Raw genomic sequence first — 22,813 nt, 5'->3', positions numbered from 1 at the left:
ATTTGAAGTTGTGTGCATGAAATTAAGCCCCTTTATGTCTTTATTTGATACAACTATTAAGGCTAATATAGTTAGAAACTAAACTGCACTTGTGCAGGTAGAAGAGTCCATGTGTAAGTCTTTTTGGTTCTTGCTGTTGTGAGTAGGAATTCTATGTGGTAGTATACTGAGATTGCTCAAAAAGAAAAAGGATGCTTGCTTAATATCAGTTAACAGATTTTTAAGTTTTAAACTGCCAAAACCTTCAACCTATGAAATTTCTGTCCTCAAACTTCCTTGCTCTAATAGTTGTAGTAACTTTCTGTTAGTTAAAGATCAGAAGCTCCCGAAACCAAAATGGCTTATGTAACTGCTGTGCTCACTGTCTCATTTCAGTTCATCCTGCGTTGTGAAGAAATGCCTTTACCTAACACTACGCTGTGTGAAAATGCCCAGTCATCTGTGTGTTATACTTTGCTTCTGTTTCTATATGCCTTCTAATACACATCTCTGATAGTGTTGCTTAAAACCATAGTATCATAGAGCAATACAGCCTAATTACTTGGGTTTCGCCTTTTTGCTTTTGTTAAATAAAGACATCCTTTCTTTATTTCAGTGTAGGTAGTGTTTACGTAACAATATTAGTGGATTCAACCTTTTAGGATCAATCCCTTGAGAGTTATAACATAGTGGAGGACCTTGGAAGGCTGTCTACGCTATAGATTGAGGATAGTCTCTAGGGCCATCAGTCCAGCACCTTTACCAATCATTAAGTTCACTTAAAAACAAATCTAAAAATCAATAACCCAGCTTTTTCCATTAAAGGACTATAACTAACTTGCTTTGTTCCTTATGAGAAAGTTGCTTGTGTAATTCCCAGAAAGACAGGTATTTTGCATTAGAGTAAATAAGGCACTGTACTGACTTTTTCCTCTGCTCAGTGTAGGTTTAAAAGGTAAGAAACCACTGTTGGAGAAAAGGTAGAATTACTGTTGGAATGCTGTTGCATACTTTTCTCTATACAAGCATTTGTCATACGCATGGCTGAGCAACTCAATTGTCACGAAGGCATAGAATTGTGTATGTGTTTAATGTGTATAAATCAAAGCAAACAGGTTGGAATGAAGGTGAGGTTTGTTAGCTCACAGAACAATGTTAATTCTGAGTAATACTAGTGATTCCTAAACAATTAAGTCTGGACAAATCTTTATTAGCGTTTCAATTTGATTGAAAGAAAATACCAGCTAGGGAGAGTGAATTTGAACAATGGCAGAGTTTAAGGAATTCCACATAGAAGAACACTCCTCTTCCAGATGTGTGCTTTGTTGTGACTTAACTTTTAATTTCCAAACTAGGTAAACACTATGGGAACAAAGTATCTCATTCTGGGATAGATAGAAACAGGAGAAAGAAACTCTGTATGTAGTAGACATAATCTACCTTGGCAGTGTTTCTGAACACTTCCTTACACAGAATTTCTTAAAGTCTGCAAGTTCTTGTTTACTAATGAATCTGACCCCCCACCCCCCTTACTGTTACATATCTGTTTGTCTAATTTTAAAATAAAAACTTTGGAGGAAAAAGAATATTTCACGCACAATCCTTTCTTTTGACCGTAGCCCACTGGGCTGATTTTGAGATAATGTAAGGTTAAGTCTGAAATGTATGTAGTATTTATAGATAAGTTGGTGCAAATAAATATTAATTAATTCTTGGATTAACATATCCGCTAAGTAAAGAACTTTGCAGTGTTTCCTGAAACAGCAAAACCTGAATGAAATGGCAATAGAAAGAAGTAAAAATGTTTGCCCTCAATTGCTAAATGTTAGGATTAGTATAATTCAGTCAATACCAATTAAACCAGCTTTTTTAGATCTGCACTGAAGTGTCTTCATGTATAGATCCATTAATGACCATGTTCTTTGCTTTTTGGCTAGCTGCTTTTCGATACTGCTTCTGCAAAAGCTAAAAGAAACGTTACAAATTTGCAAATTCATCTTCCTGAAGATAGGATGATGGCGTATGTGACATGCTGACCACAACCTCCCAACTGGTTAACATGTAAAAGGCACTGGTAAAGGAACAGAGTTCTTAGTAACTGCATGGTTGCCATCTAATATATTGTAATCGTGGAATTTAAACGGACATAAATTAATGCAAAAGTTACAGTTTAAGGTAGGGGTGGGATGAGTGTGTGCGTGCAACAAGATTAAATGCCATGGCATGGCCATCAGTGTTGATTCTGCTTATTGAACTTTTTTTTCCTCTCCAGTACTGCATTTTTACAGATGTTTACATCAGAAGAATTTCAAGTTCTCCATCTGAAGGATGGAACAAAATAATGAACAAATCCTACGTCAAATATAAGTAACCGCAATCAAAGTCCATATTCTGGCCTTCTGATAAACACTATTTCATGTCTTTGGCCAGCAATCTGTAAGCATGTGTTCCTGTATCAGTGGAACCTGGAGGAGCTAGATACTTTAATTCTGTCCTGCAGTATGACCCATCAGAATGGTGATGGTACCAAGATGTGGCAACAGCATGATGCATCTGAATTGCAGAGTTTCAGTGAAAGGTCTACTTTTTTGTCAGTGTTTGCAAGCCAGGCTAGTAGCCAGGGACAGGGCAAACCTAAACACCAATAAGGAACACCAGAGAACAGGAAAAAAATTACTGCCAGGGTCTAAAGCAGAATGCTTTCTGCTAAAAGGGGAGTGGAGGGGGGGGAGCGGTTGGGGACACTGCTGCACAGGTGCAACAGGCTGCTGCTGTGACACCTCTTGACTTTGTAGTGCAGCAAAGTTTGACCCTCAGATTTCAGATATTTCTCTAACCCTTTTCCAGTGTCGTAATCTGAATCAGCTACATATCAGAACTCTGCATATAATTTCAGATGATTAATTTTAAAATGTTTTGTTTGTACTTTTTAAAACTTCCAACCAATTGCCCTTTCTTATAATCTGAGTCCATTGATTAATTTTGGTCTTTCTTTTTTGAGCTCAAAATTTTGCATGTCTTAAATATGATGCAGCTTTACAGCCTAAAGGATAAATTTCAGCTGCTTTTATTACTCATCTAGGAATAGTAATGCTATAGTCAGCCTTCAGATCATACTTGTAGTAAATCCAAGTTGTGTTCCTGTTACCAAGTAAAACTGCACATATGGGAAGCTGGTAGTATGGCATCCAAAACCAAACCAATGAGGTACTTTGCTATTAAATGTGCAAGTTAAATTAAATAGAAAAAGATTGTCTTTTTTCATACCTTTCAAATAAGGTAAAATAACTATAAATATAGAACTACTATATTGGATTTTGGTTTGTTGTAACAAGATACCTGCTTAACTCCTTTTATACCTAACCACTGGATTTCTGTAGCATGGTAAGCCAAATTGTGTATTGACTACTTCACAGTAGGTCTTAAATATGTACTTGATGAACACTTCAGAAGAGCAAACAGACAAAACTTGGAGATTTGAGAAGATTGTAACAAGAGGTTTTGTAGACTCCTGCTCTGTGCACACCATCTTGGATCTATTTACATGCAGCCCTTCCTTTGCACTGATTCAAGTAAGCAAGTATGGGTTAGAATCAAAATATTGAACATAATTTCTATTACTGTGTGAAGTGCTGAATTCATACTTAAATTCCTCAGTGCAGCCATAACTTCACTCAGTTTACATACATGTAGATCAATTATTATTAACTTGCAATTTTAACTTTAGTAAGTCCATGTTGGGTTTGTGTTCATTCACTGGAAAGTTGCAGACACTATCCTTTAATCTTTTACACAACCTATCAACATTCGAAGAACAGCTGGTGCATAATGAAAGGATGTGCATACTGCAGTATTGCTAGTTAGTTGATAACTAATCCTGTGAAAAGCTGTGTGTAATTTAGTGTCAGGTTAGTGCTGCACTTCTTTTCCTCCTTATTAGCTGAGTCGCTTTATTTGACACAAAGTTGTTAGATGCTTATTGCCTTACAGCTTTATTGTTGAAGGCTGAAACTAGTGTGAAAATCTGAAATGTTGAGGACTGTCACAAACAGGAAGTCATGATGCAAACTTCTTTCAGAGCTTTTAATATGCACTAGACTTAGATGCTCTGCTTGCCTTTTCAGAAATCCATGTCCCATTGCCATTTGTTCTCTTCGCTAATTTAAGTATTTCCACCTAGCATTTTCTTTCTTCCTCTATTTTCCTTCCATTCTTAAAGCTATCTCTACAGCATTCTTGACGACTTCTAGCTTAGTAGGATTTTAACCGAAAATGCTTTTCCACTGTGCAGCCCCAACAGGCTGCAGCTTCTGTGAAGCAGCTTCGTTATTCTCGTCAGTAAGTACACAAGCTTCATTGCCCTATCTTTGGCACAAGAGAAATAATATCTGGTGAGTGCTGTACTCTTGACCTTACAGGTAATGTGCTTTAACTGTTGTAACATAAATGGCATGAGTAACAAGCACTGCAGGATTTGTACCATGGGTTATGTACTCTCAGGCTGCACAAGGAGTGAGTGCTAGTACTTCATAAAAGCTGCCTTTGATTAGACACTGAAATGCTAAGTGAAAGCAATTGTTCTGAAACGTTTCTACTATTCAAGAGAGAATCCCACTCCAGTAGGTAGTACTGAAGTAAAGTGGTTGTTATATGTGGAAACGAATGTGTAGAAAGTTTGAGCTGTTACAAGTTTCTTTAAGTAAAGGTGAAGGTTTAAGAAAAACTGGCTAAGATAGATCTTGAACTGGTTACTCATTTCAACATAAATCACATACTGGGGGGAAAAAGGAGGAGGTTCTTTGCAGTTTACCACTTTTTACTTTTAATTCAAACTGAATGGAATTAAATGATTTATAAACTGCTGAAGTTCTGCATTTCATGCACTACCCCTCTGCACATGCAGTCACTTTATATATATTACACAGCAGCTGTCTCTGCTTCCTGTTGGATGTTGCAAGGTTTGTATGTGTTACCTAGATTACAGGAGTGGTACAAAAGATTAGAATTGACGTGCTTACCCACAAACTACACTGGCAGACCACAAGACACCTTTGGAGACAAAAGCAAGTGGTTTCCAGTCTTACAGACTTCGTGATTTAGGACTGAAGTGCTGAAGTTGAAAATCTATTTCAAGTGAAACTTGTAAAGTTTGTCTTTTTTGTATCTCTTGAAATGCTTTAATGAGTTTGTTTTGCTGTTAAATTTCAGTTTCTTATTTATATTACTACAGTATTTCAAATGTAGGTTTGTCTTAATCTTTTGACAGTTCTCATATTAAAAGCTAAATTCTGACTAATATGTATTCAAGTCCACAAAAGCAAGTAGCTTCTGCAATTTGAGACTGCAGAGCATTATTTCATGAGGCCATGATTCTACTGTGTATCGGCCATCTGCATTAGGGGACAGCTTTATGAAGGGGACCAGCAACATACGGAAACTTAGTGCTTCCTTCACTTAGCATGCATTTTTTTCCTTAGAAAGCAGGAATATGGATGTTGAAGATAGCTCTTTAAAATCCATTTTTAACAACATTTTCTTATACTTGAGGGATCCAGTAGTTGTTTTTAGCTTGGAAGCAGCTGAGGAATACTTAGAGCTTAGTGGTGCTTTTTTTCTTTTTGACAAAATTATTTGATATTTTTGACATACAAGATATTCTTTATAATCCTGGCAACTTTTGCTCTTGATGTATATTCTTAGGTTAGAAGTATGATTTCCAGATAAAAGGTTTTAGATCTCTATAGAGTCAAGAAGACTTGGAGGAGAGAAGGTGGTTTCTGGGAATTTATTTGCAATCTTTGTCTTAGATTTGAGTAGAGCTTTCAAAAGATACTGGCATGTTTCCTTCCTGTATGTCTTGCTGTTCCCCAAAACTGACTGAATTAGCATTAGTTCGGTCAAGTCCTAAAATTATGTTTTGAAATTCAAACTGTATGAAGGTGGGTAGGGAGCATTTGGTCACTTCTCTTCCAGTGCAAGGATTAGGATCTTCAAATGAAACTGGAGGCGTGTTGAAAAAATACTAGGGAATATGATTTTTGCAAATTTAAAAGATTAAATTCCTTTAGATCCAGAATTGTTCCACATACTAAAATCCATATTAATACAGATTGGAAAAAAATAACTGCCTCAGATCGGGCAGTGGAGAGGAATTCCCTGGAGATATACAGGTGTCACATGTATAATTGAAAAACGGGCTGCTTGCTGGAGTTTGGAAAGAACATTCTGGGAAAGTACCACTACATGTTTGCCTATTGTTACATTCTCTCCCAAGCCTCTGCTATTAACCAATGTCAGAGACAGAACAGAGAGCTCGTTTGCTTCTAGCTGTTGCTCTGTAATGAGGTGTTTCAAGTAATTATTTGTTAAGAGTATATTTTGAGAGGAGGCAAGGATGAGATTGTTTTCTAATGTGCAAGTCTTATGCGTGTGTTTTTGGTATTTAAACTAAAAAGAAAATCCTGGTGTTATTGTGGTACACTGTTCCAACAGTTAGAAAACCCTCTACAAACTGCCCATGTTAACTTTTTTAGCATGGCTGATGGTAAAGAACAAGGTGACAGATGACTGGAGCATTATTATTCCACAAACATATTTTTTGAGGCTTTTGAAAGGCTTTATAATAGTAACTTCAAGTGAAATTCTAGTTATTTAAGTTCTTGCATATTGACAATGAACAAAAGGGAGTTTTTTAGAAAGTATTTCCCTTTTTTCGGTATCTGCAAACTTGATGGCTGTTCAGAGTAGTGACCACTAGTTTACTACTCTTCCTTTCCCACATACATATAGTTTATCTAGGAATGGATCTGATATTATGTTTTAAGAACCTAATGCAGTCAGTAAGATTCCGATATAGGTGTTATCTCATGGTCTGATCTTGCTCCTTGTGAGCTAACATTTTAAGATTGGCTTAATGAAAAGAGATATAAAAGTTGGAGATTAAATTCTGTGCTTTTAAAAGATTTTGCTTGTGTAAATAAAATTCAAGACACTTTAAGTAATTACTTTGAGAATAAATAATGCATGAGTTATGACCAAAGGAGTAATTGGTAATATGGCTGAATTAAGGGTACATTTTGCAGCTTGGGTTAGCTTTCTAGGCTTTCACTGCTGAAACTAAAATGGAGAAGGGAAAGTAAACCATAGTCATCAGTGCGAAGGATTGAAAAACCCCAGCCTATATAGGCCACATAATACAACACTTAAATAAAATTCAATGCACTGTAGTACTCAGGAAGAAACTTTAAACCACATTAACAGTTCCTTTGGCCTTAAATACCATAAACTTACAGGTAAGCTGTGTTTAAAAAGCTGCCAAATTGATTCCTCCTTGTTGGTGACTTTTTATTATTATTAGCTAATGATGTTAAATCAGTATGGTAGTGGTTCTGGTCCCCAGCACAGTTAGTCCAGGTTGTTCCCTGAGGAGATGAGGGGAATATCTTTACAAGAGCTAAGTGATGACTCCTGCATTGGCCATAGATGAGTACAAAATTTTGACACTGCTTGTGTCCGCTGGAATACAGAAGAGATGGGTTGACCACTTGTAGCAGCATTCCTAGCTTCTGTTTCTCTGACAGTAATAGCATCTGGGCTTGATGATGGGATACCAGCAGGAAGCATTATTCCTTGCCTCTGTTAATTTTTTTACTTTCTTTGTTAGTTCTTCCTTTGAGTCAAATGCAGCTCTTACCAAAGCAAATGTTCTTTTCTGAAGCACCACTAGACTGCATTCAGAAGCAGGATGAAGAACTCTGAGCTTCATCCTGCTGTACTTGGACTGCTGCTATCCAGCTACTTGGTTTGGATGTGCCTATGCTGAGTTGCAGTCATGACTGCCATGTGGCATCAACTAGAACAATCTCTAGTTCAAGTTCAACCTACTAGAATTTTTTTTTCTTCAAGTTCTCTGAAGACACACTGATAGGGTGATGCCTAACAGTGGATCAGATCATATTGGCAAATGAGAATGAGAGAAGATCAGATCTATCAGCATTTAGGTATCTTGGAAACATTAATTTTATGAGAACTATGGAGAGAACAGCAAGTGCAAACACGCGAAGGCCTAGTACTATTCCTGTAAAATTTATAATTAGATGTAATGCTCTTCCACTCAGTCTCTTGCCAACTTGTTTTTTCCCCCTTTTCTTCTGGAAGAAGTGTACTGTTTCCTTTCCCTGTAGTACAGGCAGATGTATATTTGTCTCAAGGCAGTTGTCATTTTACTTGCTTTCATAAAGCCAGCTAATCTTTGTGGAATTTGTTTCAGTCAATTTTTACATTGTTCTCACTTCATAGTTCTCACTAGAACTGTAATGTTTGTTAGAAGCACTGTATTAACTCTTGCAAAGCACTTGTTTCTTAATACTCACTAGAATCATATTAGCATCTTCTAATAGTTTGTTTTACTAGACAAATGCTTTCAAAATATGTGGTGCTCTATAAATGTTTTCTTACTTGATAAGAAATGTTGTCCCTGAAAGGAAATATGTTAGCCCTGAGATTTACAAAGTAAGCATTACAACTTGTGGTGGAAGTTTATAGCACAATAAATCATGTGCTTTTCTTTTACCGTATCTTGCAAGCACAGTTGGACAAGAGACCATCAGATTTTTCCCTCCCCACAAGTAAAGTTTTTGCAAAGCTGCTGGACAGCTAAAAATGTAGTTGCTTTACTAGTACGTGTCAAAGTTACAGAGCCTCTGTGCTGGCAGAGTCTGATTTAAGTGGTTGTGGTCAGTCTGAGGAACCTGTGATGTGATAAGATAGCGTTTGTGAGGTCATGTGGTTTGCAAACACCCAATCTAATGCAACAGCTTTGTCTACACAGGATAGTTAAATATATACTGTATGCTTTTGAAAAATGAATTGCTTTATTCCTTTAATTCAGCTTGTCCCTGAGAGTCAGAGATGTTATACTGGCTTGATAATACCAAGATTGCTGCAGAAGTGTGAGACTGAACAGATTGAGAGTCTTAATGCTCCAATAACTTTCTCCAGTTTAGTTACCCTGCCCTCAATAAAACAACTAGCTTTAGAAACTGTCTGGCTTAACAAAGCATTCAACAGGCAGAACTGTTACTGCACAATGGAATTCCTGTATATTTTATGAACATTGGTTGTTTAATTCAATTAATTTTGAATGCATGTTCATGATGTAATTAACACAGACATGTTACATTTGCCAAAAAATGTAGGATTGATTTCATAATAATGGCACTCCATTCCATAAATCTTTGGCCACAAGCTCAGTCTTCCTCTTTGCATCAGGTGAGGTTGATTCCTCTCCCTTCCCCCCAGTAACGCCACCACCACCAAAGTATCTTCCATCTCTCATGAGAATGAAGGAAACCCCTAAATGTGAACAGTGTAACCAGGACAGTGATGTAGTCCTTCCTCAAACAGCATAGGTATGACATTGTTCACTTTGAGGACAAGAGTTTTTACCTATGAATTGTAACTGTTCCATTGTCACTACTGACAGTTTAGATTCAGTGATAAAATAAATAAAAATCGGTGACTGTTCTCTTTAGAAACATTTCCCCTTCCCCCTTCTTTTTGTCTGACTGTATCCTAGTGTGTCAAAGTTCCAGATCTGTTTTGCTGAGCTATATACTAATTCTTGATTGCAGCATTAGAGAATAATATAGCTAGCTATACTTAACTATACTAAGTCCCTGTTTAGAGTTTGTCTGGATTGGCAAAACAAGTAAACTGATCATAAAGTTATTTCATTATCATGGCAATAGCACTGCTCTTTTGAGTGCTGAAGCTGCATGACCTATCGGCTGTACTAATTGGAGCTGTTGTAGGGTCTCTCCCGTGTTTCTGCCTATAAATTGGGTTTTGGGGATTGGAAAGTTGCGAGATTGAAATTCTACTGGTTTGACTTTATCTGAGTAACTGTTTCTTGGGAAAAAAATTGTGTTGGCAACCATACACAGGTGCCATCTATGTGAGAAACAAAGGAGAGGAATGCTATGTATTAGCTTGTAATATGTCTGCAAATTTATGTGAAGTGGGGCAAACAGTAGAAATGTGGTGGAAATCCCTCCTAAAATTTTATCACTCTCAGAATGGCAGCCAGCACAGATGGAAGTAATTTCTGCAATCAAAGGCAAAAATAAATGTTACTTAGTCCATTTAAAAATGCTGAGTTTAACTCCTGCTTTAAAAGGACAGAGTAAAAGTGCAAAGTGATCATTTCCTGTAACTGTTGCCCAAAATGGTTACGTTTTCAGTCTCTGTATCAGCCAGTACATTCTAGTTAATGCTTGAGGTTTCAGTAACTTTTGTATTTATAGATTTCTTACTCTAGGGAGAAGGTGCATTGAGATTTAGGTAGTTCTTTGAATATAATAATTGCAGTACATTCAGTGTGAGCATGCTGCTGTTTTACAATATTTTTGTTGCCAAGTCCTCACTCCAAATAAACACTTTCATTAGAACTTCTTGTAGGAAGAGTTTCTGGGAACTTTCCTTCCACCTACCAACTAGCTATTTATAGAAACTTCCCAGGGCTAAGTCAGCTTAGAACTTTTTTTGGAATTGCATATGGTCTGACTACAACAAACTTGTCAGATCTTGGAAAAAATCCCTCAACAGATAAAATCTGACATACAGTTACCAAAGACTGTTTTCTTTTGAAAAAGTTTAAAAGCTGGGCACTTTTTTAGCACTGTTGCTATTTCAATTGCATATTTGATACAGAACTTCAAAGTTTAATTTTATTACATGGCACTAGATCAAAACCAAATTCTTTAACCATGTAGTGCAGTGATCAAAAAGTCATGACCTCCCATTGATCGCTTTATTGGTTTCCTGTTCTGATTCACTGGAAGCTTTCTGGTCTGAACACTTGTGGCTAGTTTTAATCTTTGTCACGTTTACAAGACAGCAGACTCGTCTATGGTAAAACTGATATACAACACACATTTTCTTTTGGCTCAAGTGCTTTTTAACTGATGATATTGAAAAAACACTTTTTATAAAAACTGAATTCAGGAAATGTAAGAGTACCTTCAGAGCAATATGAAATAAATAGCAGGGGACAGCTAGAGATGAGGTTTCTTTTGATGCATTAAAGCTATTTCATAGATTTTATTTAAACTTCCTGACATCTATAGGGATTTGTAAAGCATTTTGTGTTACTGAGAGACTGAATATGACTTACAGAAGCTGGCAATTTAAAAGAGGCCAAATATTTAAGTGCTATTAAAAAACCCAAAAGCCTGAATTTAGTCAGTCTTGGAAATTTCTTGCTGCTCTTTTGCTTTTTACTCATGACACACTGCAATGGTTTGAACTCTCTCTAGTGATATAGTCAGCAAAGTTCATTTGAGATAGATGTTTCAGGTTGCATACCAGTTTGTTACTCTGGGTTACTCTGGCTTATCCTTTTAAAAGTACAAGTTTCAAAAACGAAGGTAATTGTTTCCTTAAACAGGAGAATTTAGTAGTTAATCATGTACATGATCTTGGATTCCAAAGAGTTAATGACGAGTGGGGCAGATTTGCCTAATGTAGTACCTCATGACTGTTGATTTTTATCCCACTATAGAGGACACAAAAAACCAATAATCTCAGTCCAGAGACTTCTTGGGTTTTTATCTTTTAAGAATAGCATCCATACTTGTGCAACTGAAAAAGCAGCCTAGGTCTGTTTGTAAGTATAATATTGTCACTCACTGCTGTTCTGGTTTGAGCCCACAACAGGCTTATCAAACCTGGAGTTTAATACTTGTTCTGACTTCTGATCAGCTTCTGTTGTTGCCAGTTTCAAGGTGCTTTGCTGCAATTGCTGTAACAAGTGGATAGACCATACTGCAACTCTATTAGATTGAATTCAGTTTATGAACTTCAGAAACAGTTGTACTGTTTCAAGATAGTGCAGATCAAGAAGTTCAGATGCATATGAGACCCTGGAGATAACTCTATATGGACAGATGCAGTCGTCCTACCATTAAGTTATGCTGCAAATCAGCCTTCTTTTTGAACCCTTTTGCTATACTGAAAGTAAAGCTTCTTTCTGCTTGTCCTAAAACCTCTAACAAATAAATGACCTTTTCTCCAAGATTCATTTTATTACACTTCAAAAATAAGGAGCCAAATACTCTACCAAGTCCTCTTAAGAATTTGTCAGCTGATTTTTATCTTGGTATGAGTATTATAAAATTGTCTGAGGGGCAGATGAGGTAAGGCTAGCAGGAAGCAAATACAGCTCTGAACTCATCCATACAAAGCAGAGTTAATTTTCTTTAGGAAACTATTTTATTTAGTATTTAGAAATACTATTTTATAGAAACCACTAAACTTGAACTATTCTAGAATCATTAATTCTTACAAGGTTTGTTGTTGATTGTACAGGTTTCCCATTTTAGTTATGCTAAACTCAGTTCTAAATACATGGCCAGATGTGCTAAGGTGGATCTCAGACTGTCTTGAGTATGCTGGAGTGCAGCTTGGCTCTTCCTACAGGAATCCTGCAGGGACTGGCTACCAACTTCATTTCAAAGGCCATTGCTAGGCTCCCTAAAAACTGGCATTTTGTTTATCTGACTGAAACTTCTGCTGGGTGAAAACTTTTAGACGAGGAGATTGATTTCCACATCTAAAGGATATCAAAGACAAAATTATGTCTTAAGATAGAATAAATAAGCCTCCATGATAAATGTTTAATAGTGATTTATTAACTGCTAAGCAAAGGAAGCAATTTTGCAAACAGATTTTGAAATGCTCTCACCGTATGTTTTTTGTAAGCATGATCAAGACATTTCCTGCTTGCTTAAGTCACAGTACCTAATGCACTGGTTTTTTTCTTTTCAAACAGCAATTTTTGTTTGCTTGATTTTGCTTAACAATTAGAATCTTGACTACTGCCTTACAAACATAACTTGTGAGTAGGGGGAAGGTAAAAGCTAAGACAAATCGTAAAGCTGTGTAATGGTAGTTCCAATCTGCTAAACCCCAGATTTATGTCAAACTCCCACCTCGAACACTGCAGGCTAACTTTAATATTTGTGAATATGTAAGTGAACTACAAGGGGGAAAAACTATTTTTGTTCGTGTTGGTGTGGTCATAAAACTCCCCTGAAATAGTTCTCCAGAGTTTCTTAAATGCATGTTTAAATATATTTGCTTTCCTCCTTATGTCCATGACTCTTCAACAACCCATTAGAATGTGTTGAACAACTTGATTTCAACAAGATCTAGCTAATTTATTGGTGTTTTTTGAATTTTGACACAAAAATAAATCCTGGAGAAAAAGAGCAGTAATGGAATAACATAGAAACGCTTCCTAGTTGAGAATATAACTGTCTGTTGTATCAATTTCAAAATTATTTAGTCAATCTTAGGCTGAAGCAAAACATATTTAGGAAATCTGAGAAGACTCAGAGTTGTTCTGGAAGTGTTTTAATCTTAATATTTTAAACTAGAAAAAAAAAAAACAACTGTGTGAACACAATAAATTAAGATGTAACCCATTTCCTGAATTTCTGTAGTAGGGATATCTCTGATTGTTGCAGATCTCTTCGTGTCTGCCTCACAGTGAGAAGAAAATGTGGTTCATTGTCTCCCCCTTGCATATATATATTTTTTAACATATTCCTGCATGCCATTGGAGAATCAAAAATGGTTTCAATAAGAGATGTGGGTGTGGCCATCTCTGAAGCTTTTCATATGGATTTCAGGGAAAAGAAGCCCATACGGTCCCTCTCAGCTGTTACCTTTCAGTGAGTCCATGTTATTAGGGCCCCTTCTTTAGGAGGGACAACAGTGATCAGGTAACGGAAGCAAGCAGAGTAAATGGGGATTCCTGGATTCAGTATCTGTTCGGTCTGGTTGGTTTGGGCTTCTAGAATCATCAGTAGTTTCAAGAATGACCATTGTCTGGCATTGCTCATGGCTTTTATTTACAAGTTAATATTCCTAGTTATGGCTGCATTTATAGCTATGGCTTTAGAAAAAAAAACACTTAAGTGAAACAGGAAATTGACTGACACTGAAATAAAAGCCACAACTTTGAGCTCTGTCCTAATACAGTTGCAATGATAACATTTCTAATTTAACATACCTTTTTCAAATTTATTTTTAAATTTGTTAGAGAATGTGTTACCATATCTCAACAAAGAATGTTGCCATATTATATGCAATATATGTTGTTGACTTATTTTACACATAATCTTTCTTTATACGTAATCTTGGTAGCTATACAAGTTGTCAGGAAGCTGTCAAAAGACTGTCCTCTGTCTTTTGCATATGATCCACATGTTTGGGTAAAAATTGTTTCATGCTTGAGGAAAATGAAGGAAGTCTTTAAAGTTGATTTATTTTTGCATCAAACTTTCTTTATTGCAGGATATAGTAAATCATATTAAACTTTAGGGTTTTTTTAATCTCAGACTTTTCAAAAATCAATAAGCAATGGCTTTCAGTAAAGTGCTCTGATACAGTTCTGTCACAATGCGTGCCTAGCAGTTCCTTTCATATAAGGAAGCTGATTCTGTTGGGGAGCTTTGGAAACCCCATCAGCATTTTAGCTGTACAGCCATTAAACTTGCTAAGAATTGTTTCAGATGAGGGATTGCAAATGTTGGTTTCTGCAACTAGTTGTTTAGCTCATGATGTCTCCATTTGTGCAGTGTTCATGTCACAGTGGTTTCAGTATGAATGTGGCTCATTGTGGAAGTACAACGATAGATTTTAAAATGAGCTTCAGAGAGCTTAAGATATCTAAGGAGTTGCTTGTGTTCATGGAAGTGAAAAAGTAGCATGAAAAGGCCTGCAACCCTAATGCTGTCCATTCTTTTTTTGTGTGCATGTGCAGAAATGCTTCTGCATTGTAGTACGTACTGGGCACAGTATATGTCTGGGCTGATATTTGTCTCCCGAATGACAACATATTTTCTATTAATTCAGTCTGAGATGCTGTGACTACTTCATTTTCTGACACAGGCTTTTTTCCAAAAGGAGTTACTGGGAGCTTTTTTAAAGAAGTGATAGTGTACTAGTGTGTGCCTTAACTGAAGTGATCTCATCACAATGGGAGAGGGTCAGCAGTAAGTAGCAGTCAACTTCTAAGTATGATAAGGGATCCCAATAGATGCTGTGGACCCTTAGTCTCAGGAATTTTTAAGAACTCCAATTAAATTGTTTTTATTAATGTTAAGTATTATTATAATTTAATAGATCAAACCTGACATTTTTAATTAGCTTGCAATTAGATTTTGACTAATAAGTCTCTTTTTCATGTTTCCTGGTTGATAATGTTCTTTTGAATTATAGGACAGGTATTTGAAAACGCTTATGACTTCTTTCTCTTCAGCTAAACATGGTTAGATCATACTTTCAGCAACACTCTAGTTTTCTTTTGAATAATGTTTGGTTTTTAAGCAGGAAATCTTACTAAGACTTCCTACTGTTACTAAGGTAGAGACAACCAAAGAGGGAACTCTGATTTTTAGATACCTCTTGCTATAAGTAAAAGCACTGAGAATTCAGAATCTTTATTCTTTAAATAGAAGTGTAACATACTGCCTTCTGCCAAAACCAATTTCATTCACCCAAAGCAGTAGTCATATTTTTATCATATTTTGATCTCACTTGTGTATTACTTATCCTTTTGTGAGTAGATGGGATGTTTATCAGCAAGCTTTGTTAAAACTTTCTTTACTACTTCAGAATTGAGTAAATCTCAGGAAGTAGTTACTGAAGCCTTTTAAAGGGAGCAGAAGGTAACATTTTAATTTTACTTCTTTCCACCACTGAATTCCTAGCTTTAAAAAAAAAACTCACAGGTTACAACATAAAAATGTCTCCCAGAGCTTAAGTAGAACTCTTTCACGAAGTCCCATTTGAAGATTTGACCTATGTTCTCATTTTAAAAAGAAAGGGGCTTAGAATTTTAAATTGCTTGCAACTGACTAGCACCCTTCAAACTATTCTATGATTCTCTGATTTAACGTGAAAAAACTTCTGAATTGTACTAAAACTTCTAAATTTCTCTTTACTGTCTCTCCTTCATGCTTGGCTTGATGAGGCAGTCTGCGTCAGGTAAGAAAGTTTATTCTGAGGTTCAAGGATCTAATTGTTAGCCTTTTTTAGCTCTCTTAAATTTGTGAAAGTACAGTCTTACCTGTTAAGAGTTATGATACTATTAATGTCTTTTAATATGTTGACCAGTAGGATGTACAGTTTGTCTTTAAAATGCTGAATTCTTTAGGCATAAGAAGGTGTATGAATGCAAACTTTATTATTAAGATACTGTGTCCTGACTCAGCCGGCTTCTGAAGGGATAACAATGACATACATTTTGGGCGCATAATATTATTAACCTGTTTTAATGTCCTAAAGATCATGTGAATGTGCTGTAGTGCAAACTGGGTTGAAGCTGCAGTCATCTAGACAGTACGACCTGGATTTGACTATTAAAAGCAAAACATGGGGGTTTACGAGACCTAGGTTGTTTTTCCCCAGATGTCCTTAGATTCTTGCAAAACTGAAGCGGTAAGAAAGAGCCATGGTTCATTTGAATGTCACTTGTTGAGGTGGCAGAGGTCTAGCTCCCTTCACATGAAGGAGGGCCAGACACAAAACTGAAAGGCTTTAACCAATATTATCTCTTAGTACAAAGAAAAAAAAAAAGTGACAGACCCTGAGTGTAGTTCATGCTTAATATGGCTGCAAGAAAAAAGGCTGTTCTTTTTCTTTCAGGTGGAATGATAAGGATAGAGTAGAACAGCGAGTGGGGGTGGGGAGCAGGGTTTGGCATAATGCTTTACTTCCTACTTTAAGCTCTTTTTCCGTGTTCAAATAAAACACTGATGGCAAGAATCTCAAGAAGCCTCTCTTAAAAAGGTGAGAGATGAGCTTCAACGTGAATAAGGTAGTGCATCAGCTGCAAAACCTAAGCCACACCTACCTGATGGCAGACACAGAACTGGTAGTTACAAATCAGGAAAGGTATGTTTGAGTTGTCACTGTGAGTCCTGTGGCACCACTGGCTTAGTGTGCAGCAGCAGCCAAAACAGATGAAACAAGGTTCAGCATCAATAGGAAGTATATTAAAAACAAAATAAAGAAGTTTGTATTGTCACTGGAAAACCTTAGTGCAGGGCTGGTCTCTACACCTAAAGATGGGTGTAGAGTTTAAAGAAAGTCTGTAGGGAAGTTAAAGGGCTAAAATGATCGGTGGTCATGAGCACTGCCTGTTCATAAGAGGCTAAAAAGTGTTGGGACACTTCTGTTTTAGAGAGAAGGCTGGGGGAGACGTTACAATGTAAGTTTCAGAATCACAACTGCAGAACTGCTTTTTATTGCTTGTTCCTGCATTACTAGAATTTGGGGGAAAATCCTGAAACAAGTAGGAGGTTAGTTTAAACCAAATAAAGGAATTTCTGGAACTACCACAGAAAGTTGTGGAGGTAGACAGCAAATAAAAGAATCCTTAGCAATGGACAGCTGGTCTATAAATGCGTGCTGAAGCAGCCAGGAAGAGATGTACTGTGATATCTGCCACAGCAGTTGCTGGACAAGTGAGTGGGGGCTTGGGAATATGAAGGGAATTGATTGCAAAAAAATGGTCATATTTGTATGTGTTCCTTTAAAAACAAAACAACATGAAAGTCCTGTTGTCACTGTTGGAGGTAGAACTGCCCTGAACCAGTAGGACACTTCTTGCCTTCCCATCTTGAAAAAAGATGTTGCTTTTTCTGTCAGAAGTGCAGAGCCTTGCTTGCTAGACTGTAAAGTTATGTGAGAATACAAAACTTTTCCTTTTGAGAAACCTCTATTTTAGAGCATTAAGTTGACGTTAGCCACTGGTACTAATTGCATTGGAGCACATGCTGTCTATAAGTTGTTCCAAATGCCTTGAGAAGCCTTACAAAGCTTTTCTGCTGCAACAGAAAATGCAGATAATCGGGCTCCCTCAGAAATGCTTCTGAACAAATATTAGATTGAGGTTCCTCTGAAGTACCTTCAACTCTGAAACTACGCAAAACTGAAAATAATGCACAGCTGTTCACAACCTATTCGGTTGGATACTTTTAACTTCTTGAAGATTAGTTACTTTTATCAAGGTTCATGTTTAAAATAAAATTTAAGATGCAAATCAGATTCTACCTTCAATTGAAAAACAAGTATTTTCAAGATTAACGTAAGATTCCTAATAGTAAAATAAAATTAACATTCTGTTGGAAGGCTAGGTTTTGTGATAATTTAATGTGCCAACGTCGAGTGGAAAGGCATTTGGATTCAAATGACAGCATTTACATTAAGAGGAACAGTAATTTTAGCAGGTACAAAGTATTTCAATTTCTCAAACTCAAAATGGCTGCCAAAAGAACAGTAATATGCATCCTGCTGCCCATGCATTTTGCACATCTCACTGCATTGTAATCTGTCTTTCAGGTTGGAAGGGACACTGGTAGGCCTTTAGTCCAACTGCCTGCTCAAAACAGGATCAACACTAAATTCATAGCAGGTTCTGTAGGGCTTTGCCTGTTGGCTGTTGAAACCTGCTGTGGAGGGAAGAGTCCACAGTTGCTAAACAACCTGTTCTAGTTCTTAACTGGCCTTGTAGCAATTATTTTCCCTTCATATTCAAACACAACCTTGTGTTTTGTGTTATGACCAACGTCTCTTCTCCCACCACACATTTCAGTAAAGATCCAGTTCTCTGTTATCTTAAGACATAAGCTCCTGCCCCTTAACTGTCTTGGTGCCTCTCCACTGAATCTACTCACTAGTATCTTGTACTGAGGAAGGAGTGAGATAGCAAGTGCAGAACAGGACAGATGCAGTCTAACACATGCCAGATAAGAATAGGTTCCTGTGGTGTACTGGCTATGCCCTTGTCAATGCAGCCTAGTATGGTGTTAGCCTTCGTCGCTGCTCAGGGACACTGCCGATTTATGCTTAACCTCCAGTGTGTCAGGACCCCTGTGTCCTCTCCAGCAGTGTTGCTATCCAGCTTGTTGATCCCCATAATACAAACAAATTTGATGCTACAGTGTTTGTCTGTGCTTCTGGCTTTTTCATGCAGACAGAGAAGTAATGAAACTGTATGATAATGAATAGACTTGCTGCATATATTCTCTACACTATGTTCATTTTTCTTCCTAGCAGTCTGGTTCCCCTTGGATGTGAGGAGTACTTGAGAAAAAGGGCAGGCAAATGTAAAGCTGCAGGTCAAAAGAAGCATTTCTGGAAGGTCACAGATTGTGCATCCTTTCATTAGAATAACAAAACATAACAACACACTGTTTTCCCAGACTCACTTTAGGAATTGGCAAAGGCTGTGTCTATTAATGATATTTTTTTTTCCCACCAACAGCATTTTCCAAAGACTCTCATTTGGTGTTTGGAAAGGCTACTGCCTAAAACCATGAAGCCATGGTTTTGTCATGTTACCTAAATACATTTGTCTAAAGGTGTCATGTGTTGAAGTCTTCAGGAAAACAGTTGAGGTCATCGGCTTGGCTTTCTGAATGTTCAAAACAACTAACATTGAGTATTGGCTTCATAATTTCAGGTGAACCAATGGGTTAACTGTGCAGACCTGAAAGCATGTAATTTCTTACTCTAATAGGAAATTTGTACTCACTTGTGCAGCAGAGCTTTTTTTCTGTGGTGAGGGTGGAGAGAAATTGTTGGGTTTTGTTTTTCTGTTTTCTTAGTGACTAAAATTGATAGCTGTTTTGGAAACTTCATGTGGCAGCTAATCTGATCATATTGCAGGATTTTTTTAGGGATAATATTTCTAAATAACAAAAGAATCTCTGTGTCAGGCTTTCTGTTTATAAATAACACAAGAATCTCTGTATCAGGCTTTCTGTATCTTAAGTATATAAGCTAGTAAAAATATAGTCCAGATACATGTTACTCTCCAGTATCTAGTATTTGGAATGAGCTGATTTTGCTTGTAACATGAATTATGCTGTGCAAGTGTGGAACTTTTTGTTTTGCTTGCCTTTACATGCAAGTTCCTTATGAAACAACTACAGCCTGTGTACATGTGAAGAAAGTGCAAAAAACTAGTATTAGTATGTGTAGTTACAGTGAAGGTTTAGATCTGCAGCATGTACCCATATTCCTAAAAGGGATGTTTCAATATGCTTTAAAAGGTGGAGCCTTCACATACTATTAACATCTGATTTAATGACTTCTAGCATGATTTTGACTCTTGTGATCTTTTTCCAACCCCTTTTTTATTCTTATATTTTGCACAAGCCCATGGTAAGTACAGAGATTCCTTTTTCCCCAAATGGATAGGTAAAATCTTTTGGTGCTGTCAGTAGCAAGGACCTACATGCCCTCTTTATTTATCAAAGTGAATACTGCTTCAGATTTCTGAAATGTCAAATACATTTGTGTAAAGAAGCTCCTCAGACGACGACTACTTTCTGTTTTCCAGGTCTCTGTTATTGTGAAAAGTTGCTTACAAAATAGCAATCGTTACATCTTCCTTTTTAAGATTTCAGAGTGACATTAGGAAGCTTCTATAATGCATTTTTAATGTTTTCCTGCATCTTTAGGATTTTTTATCTTAATACTCATGGACTGTGAAACTGACCCTGACGTAGTTGCTACTAAAAAGCTAGCAAAAGTGAAATTCCAGATAAAATAACCTCAGAAATGTCTTCCATGAGTTGCAATTAATTTTCACTAATTTAACAGGGGACTTGCCAAACTTCAGAGCTTTAGATTTTACTTTTGAATAACTGGAATGCATGGTTGTAATAGTTTATCACTTCATAGTGAATTTTGAATTAAAATATTTCTATACCTGTCCATGGCCTGACAATCATTTCTGTCTTGTTTGATGACTTCTTAAAATTGAAACTACAATCTATTTGTGCCGTACAAAGAGAAGTTTCTCTCGTACTTCTTGATCTGAAATCTTACTGGGTCTGAACTAGGTAATGAAAAGACACTTGATCTTGCAGTGTAGATAGAAGTAAGCATATTATCTGGGTTTTTTTTCTGTGGCTGTGTGAAGCTGGTGATATTCATTTGGGACCCTGCTCTTTGGGATTGTGGGAGGGCTTTTCTCAAGTGGAAAGTTAGGGGGTAAAGGAAAGAATGGACATGTGAAAGTAAGATGTGAAAGCCAAAAGTGCTGTCAAAACAAATGGGCCACTCTAGAAAACTAACTACAAACCATCCTTGTGGGTATATTAAAGATGCAGTAAATAAGCCTAGAGTAGTCTGTCATTAGTGATTCTAGGTACCTTGATTATTAAGCCTTAAAACTGAAATACTCTGGGGGTGGAAGGAGAATTTTGGAAAATTCCAGGTACTATTTAAGACATTCTTTCAAGGTCTCTGAGCAGCCAGAACTGAGAAGTCACTTTGTTCTGATTACAGCTGAGTTTCAAAGTGATCATTAAATATGTTACTTCTAGATCTAGCATGTAATTTAATCCAGTAAGAGTGCAATGAGATGTGTCTTGGAAATGTGGTGGGTTTTTACAGCTGGACTCTTCAGCTCTGATTAACTGTTACCTTCTGCTTTTTGTAACAGATCAAATGTCTAAAAGGCCAGAGAGACTTCTCAGACCAACCCACTTTTGATGGGATTCACATTGTCAACCATTTCACAGGAGATGATGAATCATTTCATTCTTCTGATGAAGATTTTATAACTAACTCCATACAGGAGAGTGGGGTGAGCTTTCATCTACACAGGAGGACTGGTCAGATGGCGTTGGATCACACAGTTGTAGACAGCAGTGACAGTGATACTGAAGAAAGTGGCCTTCAGACTGGCAGTTCAGGCAAGTTGGTTTCCAAGCAGAGGAGAATGGAATCTTACTCTACTACTGTGTGATTATCACTGTGACTAGCATTGAAGACACTCATATTTCTTTAAGGGTGAAATTGTCAGATAACGGAAACTATCCAGTGGTTGGTTTAGGTAACTATTGGATCTGGTCTGGCTTGTGATAAATATGTATATGTACTGTCTATCTGCCTTCTCTCTTTGCCAAATCTTGCTAATGATACACCATTGCCATAAAACAGGCTGGGAAGAAGTTGATGGATGACAGTTCTGACAGTATTACTGAATGTTCCTTGGTTTAGAAACTGCAAGTATATAATTTCTTAAATGCATAAGAACCATTTTTGCTGTTCACAAACACAGGAATTATTTTCCTCAAAAGAACTTGCTCTTGTGCAATATTCTATGCTCTGAACAAATGTGTATGTTTTACGTTGTTATCCATTTGTGATCAAGATGGACCCTAGTAAACCATCTGATCATGACACACATGAGAGATATATATATAATTATCTTACGCTTCTCAATTATGTTTGTTTTTACTAAAGTTACTGGATGCCCACAGAAGGCTTGAAAAGAGCCTTTATCTGTACTACTTTATATATGCAAATAATGGTCACTAATGTCATAAAGATGTTTTTCACCATTTTCACTTAAATCTATGTGCATCTGCTTTTGATGTTGCTAAATACTTTGTCTGAATATATTAATTACAATAATGTTTATTTTGTACATATTTATATATCTACACCAAGCTGAAAATGTACATTACACCATTTTATATGAGGAATGTAAATGTTGCAATATTACTGTCTCTGGTATTCTAACAGGAAAATGAATTCTGTATATACACACTAGAAATGAATTACTAAATAAAGGGAAAACACTAGCTTTACATTAAGTTTCAGCCTAGCTACACTAACAGGTTCATGTTGGAAATGCTTGTTCAAAACACTATTGACTGAAATCTTTTACCTTCATGTATATGTAATGAAAATAAATTTTTCATGATTTAACAAGGTTGCAGCATTTACTGTTTAGTCACTTCGA

At 36.7% G+C, this 22,813-nt stretch overlaps 1 protein-coding gene across 6 annotated transcripts in view; it reads left to right on the top strand.

Annotated features, from left to right (window-relative positions):
- Window positions 1-22,786, top strand: part of EVI5 (ecotropic viral integration site 5) — an 83,182-nt gene extending 60,396 nt beyond the window's left edge. For 4 of the 6 annotated variants that reach the window (XM_080407071.1, XM_080407073.1, XM_080407076.1 and 1 more), the window contains one exon: window positions 21,506-22,786. In XM_080407071.1, coding sequence (XP_080263197.1) covers window positions 21,506-21,811 — 306 coding nt within the window. In that variant the 3' untranslated portion in view covers window positions 21,812-22,786. The other 2 variants (XM_080407074.1, XM_080407072.1) reach the window with 2 other exon arrangements.
- Window positions 22,787-22,813: the final 27 nt, after the last annotated feature.

The sequence above is a fragment of the Falco punctatus genome (assembly GCF_963210335.1).
Source record: "Falco punctatus genome assembly, chromosome: 11".
NCBI classification, from domain to species: Eukaryota; Metazoa; Chordata; class Aves; order Falconiformes; family Falconidae; genus Falco; species Falco punctatus.
This window is presented reverse-complemented; position numbering and strand designations above follow the sequence as displayed.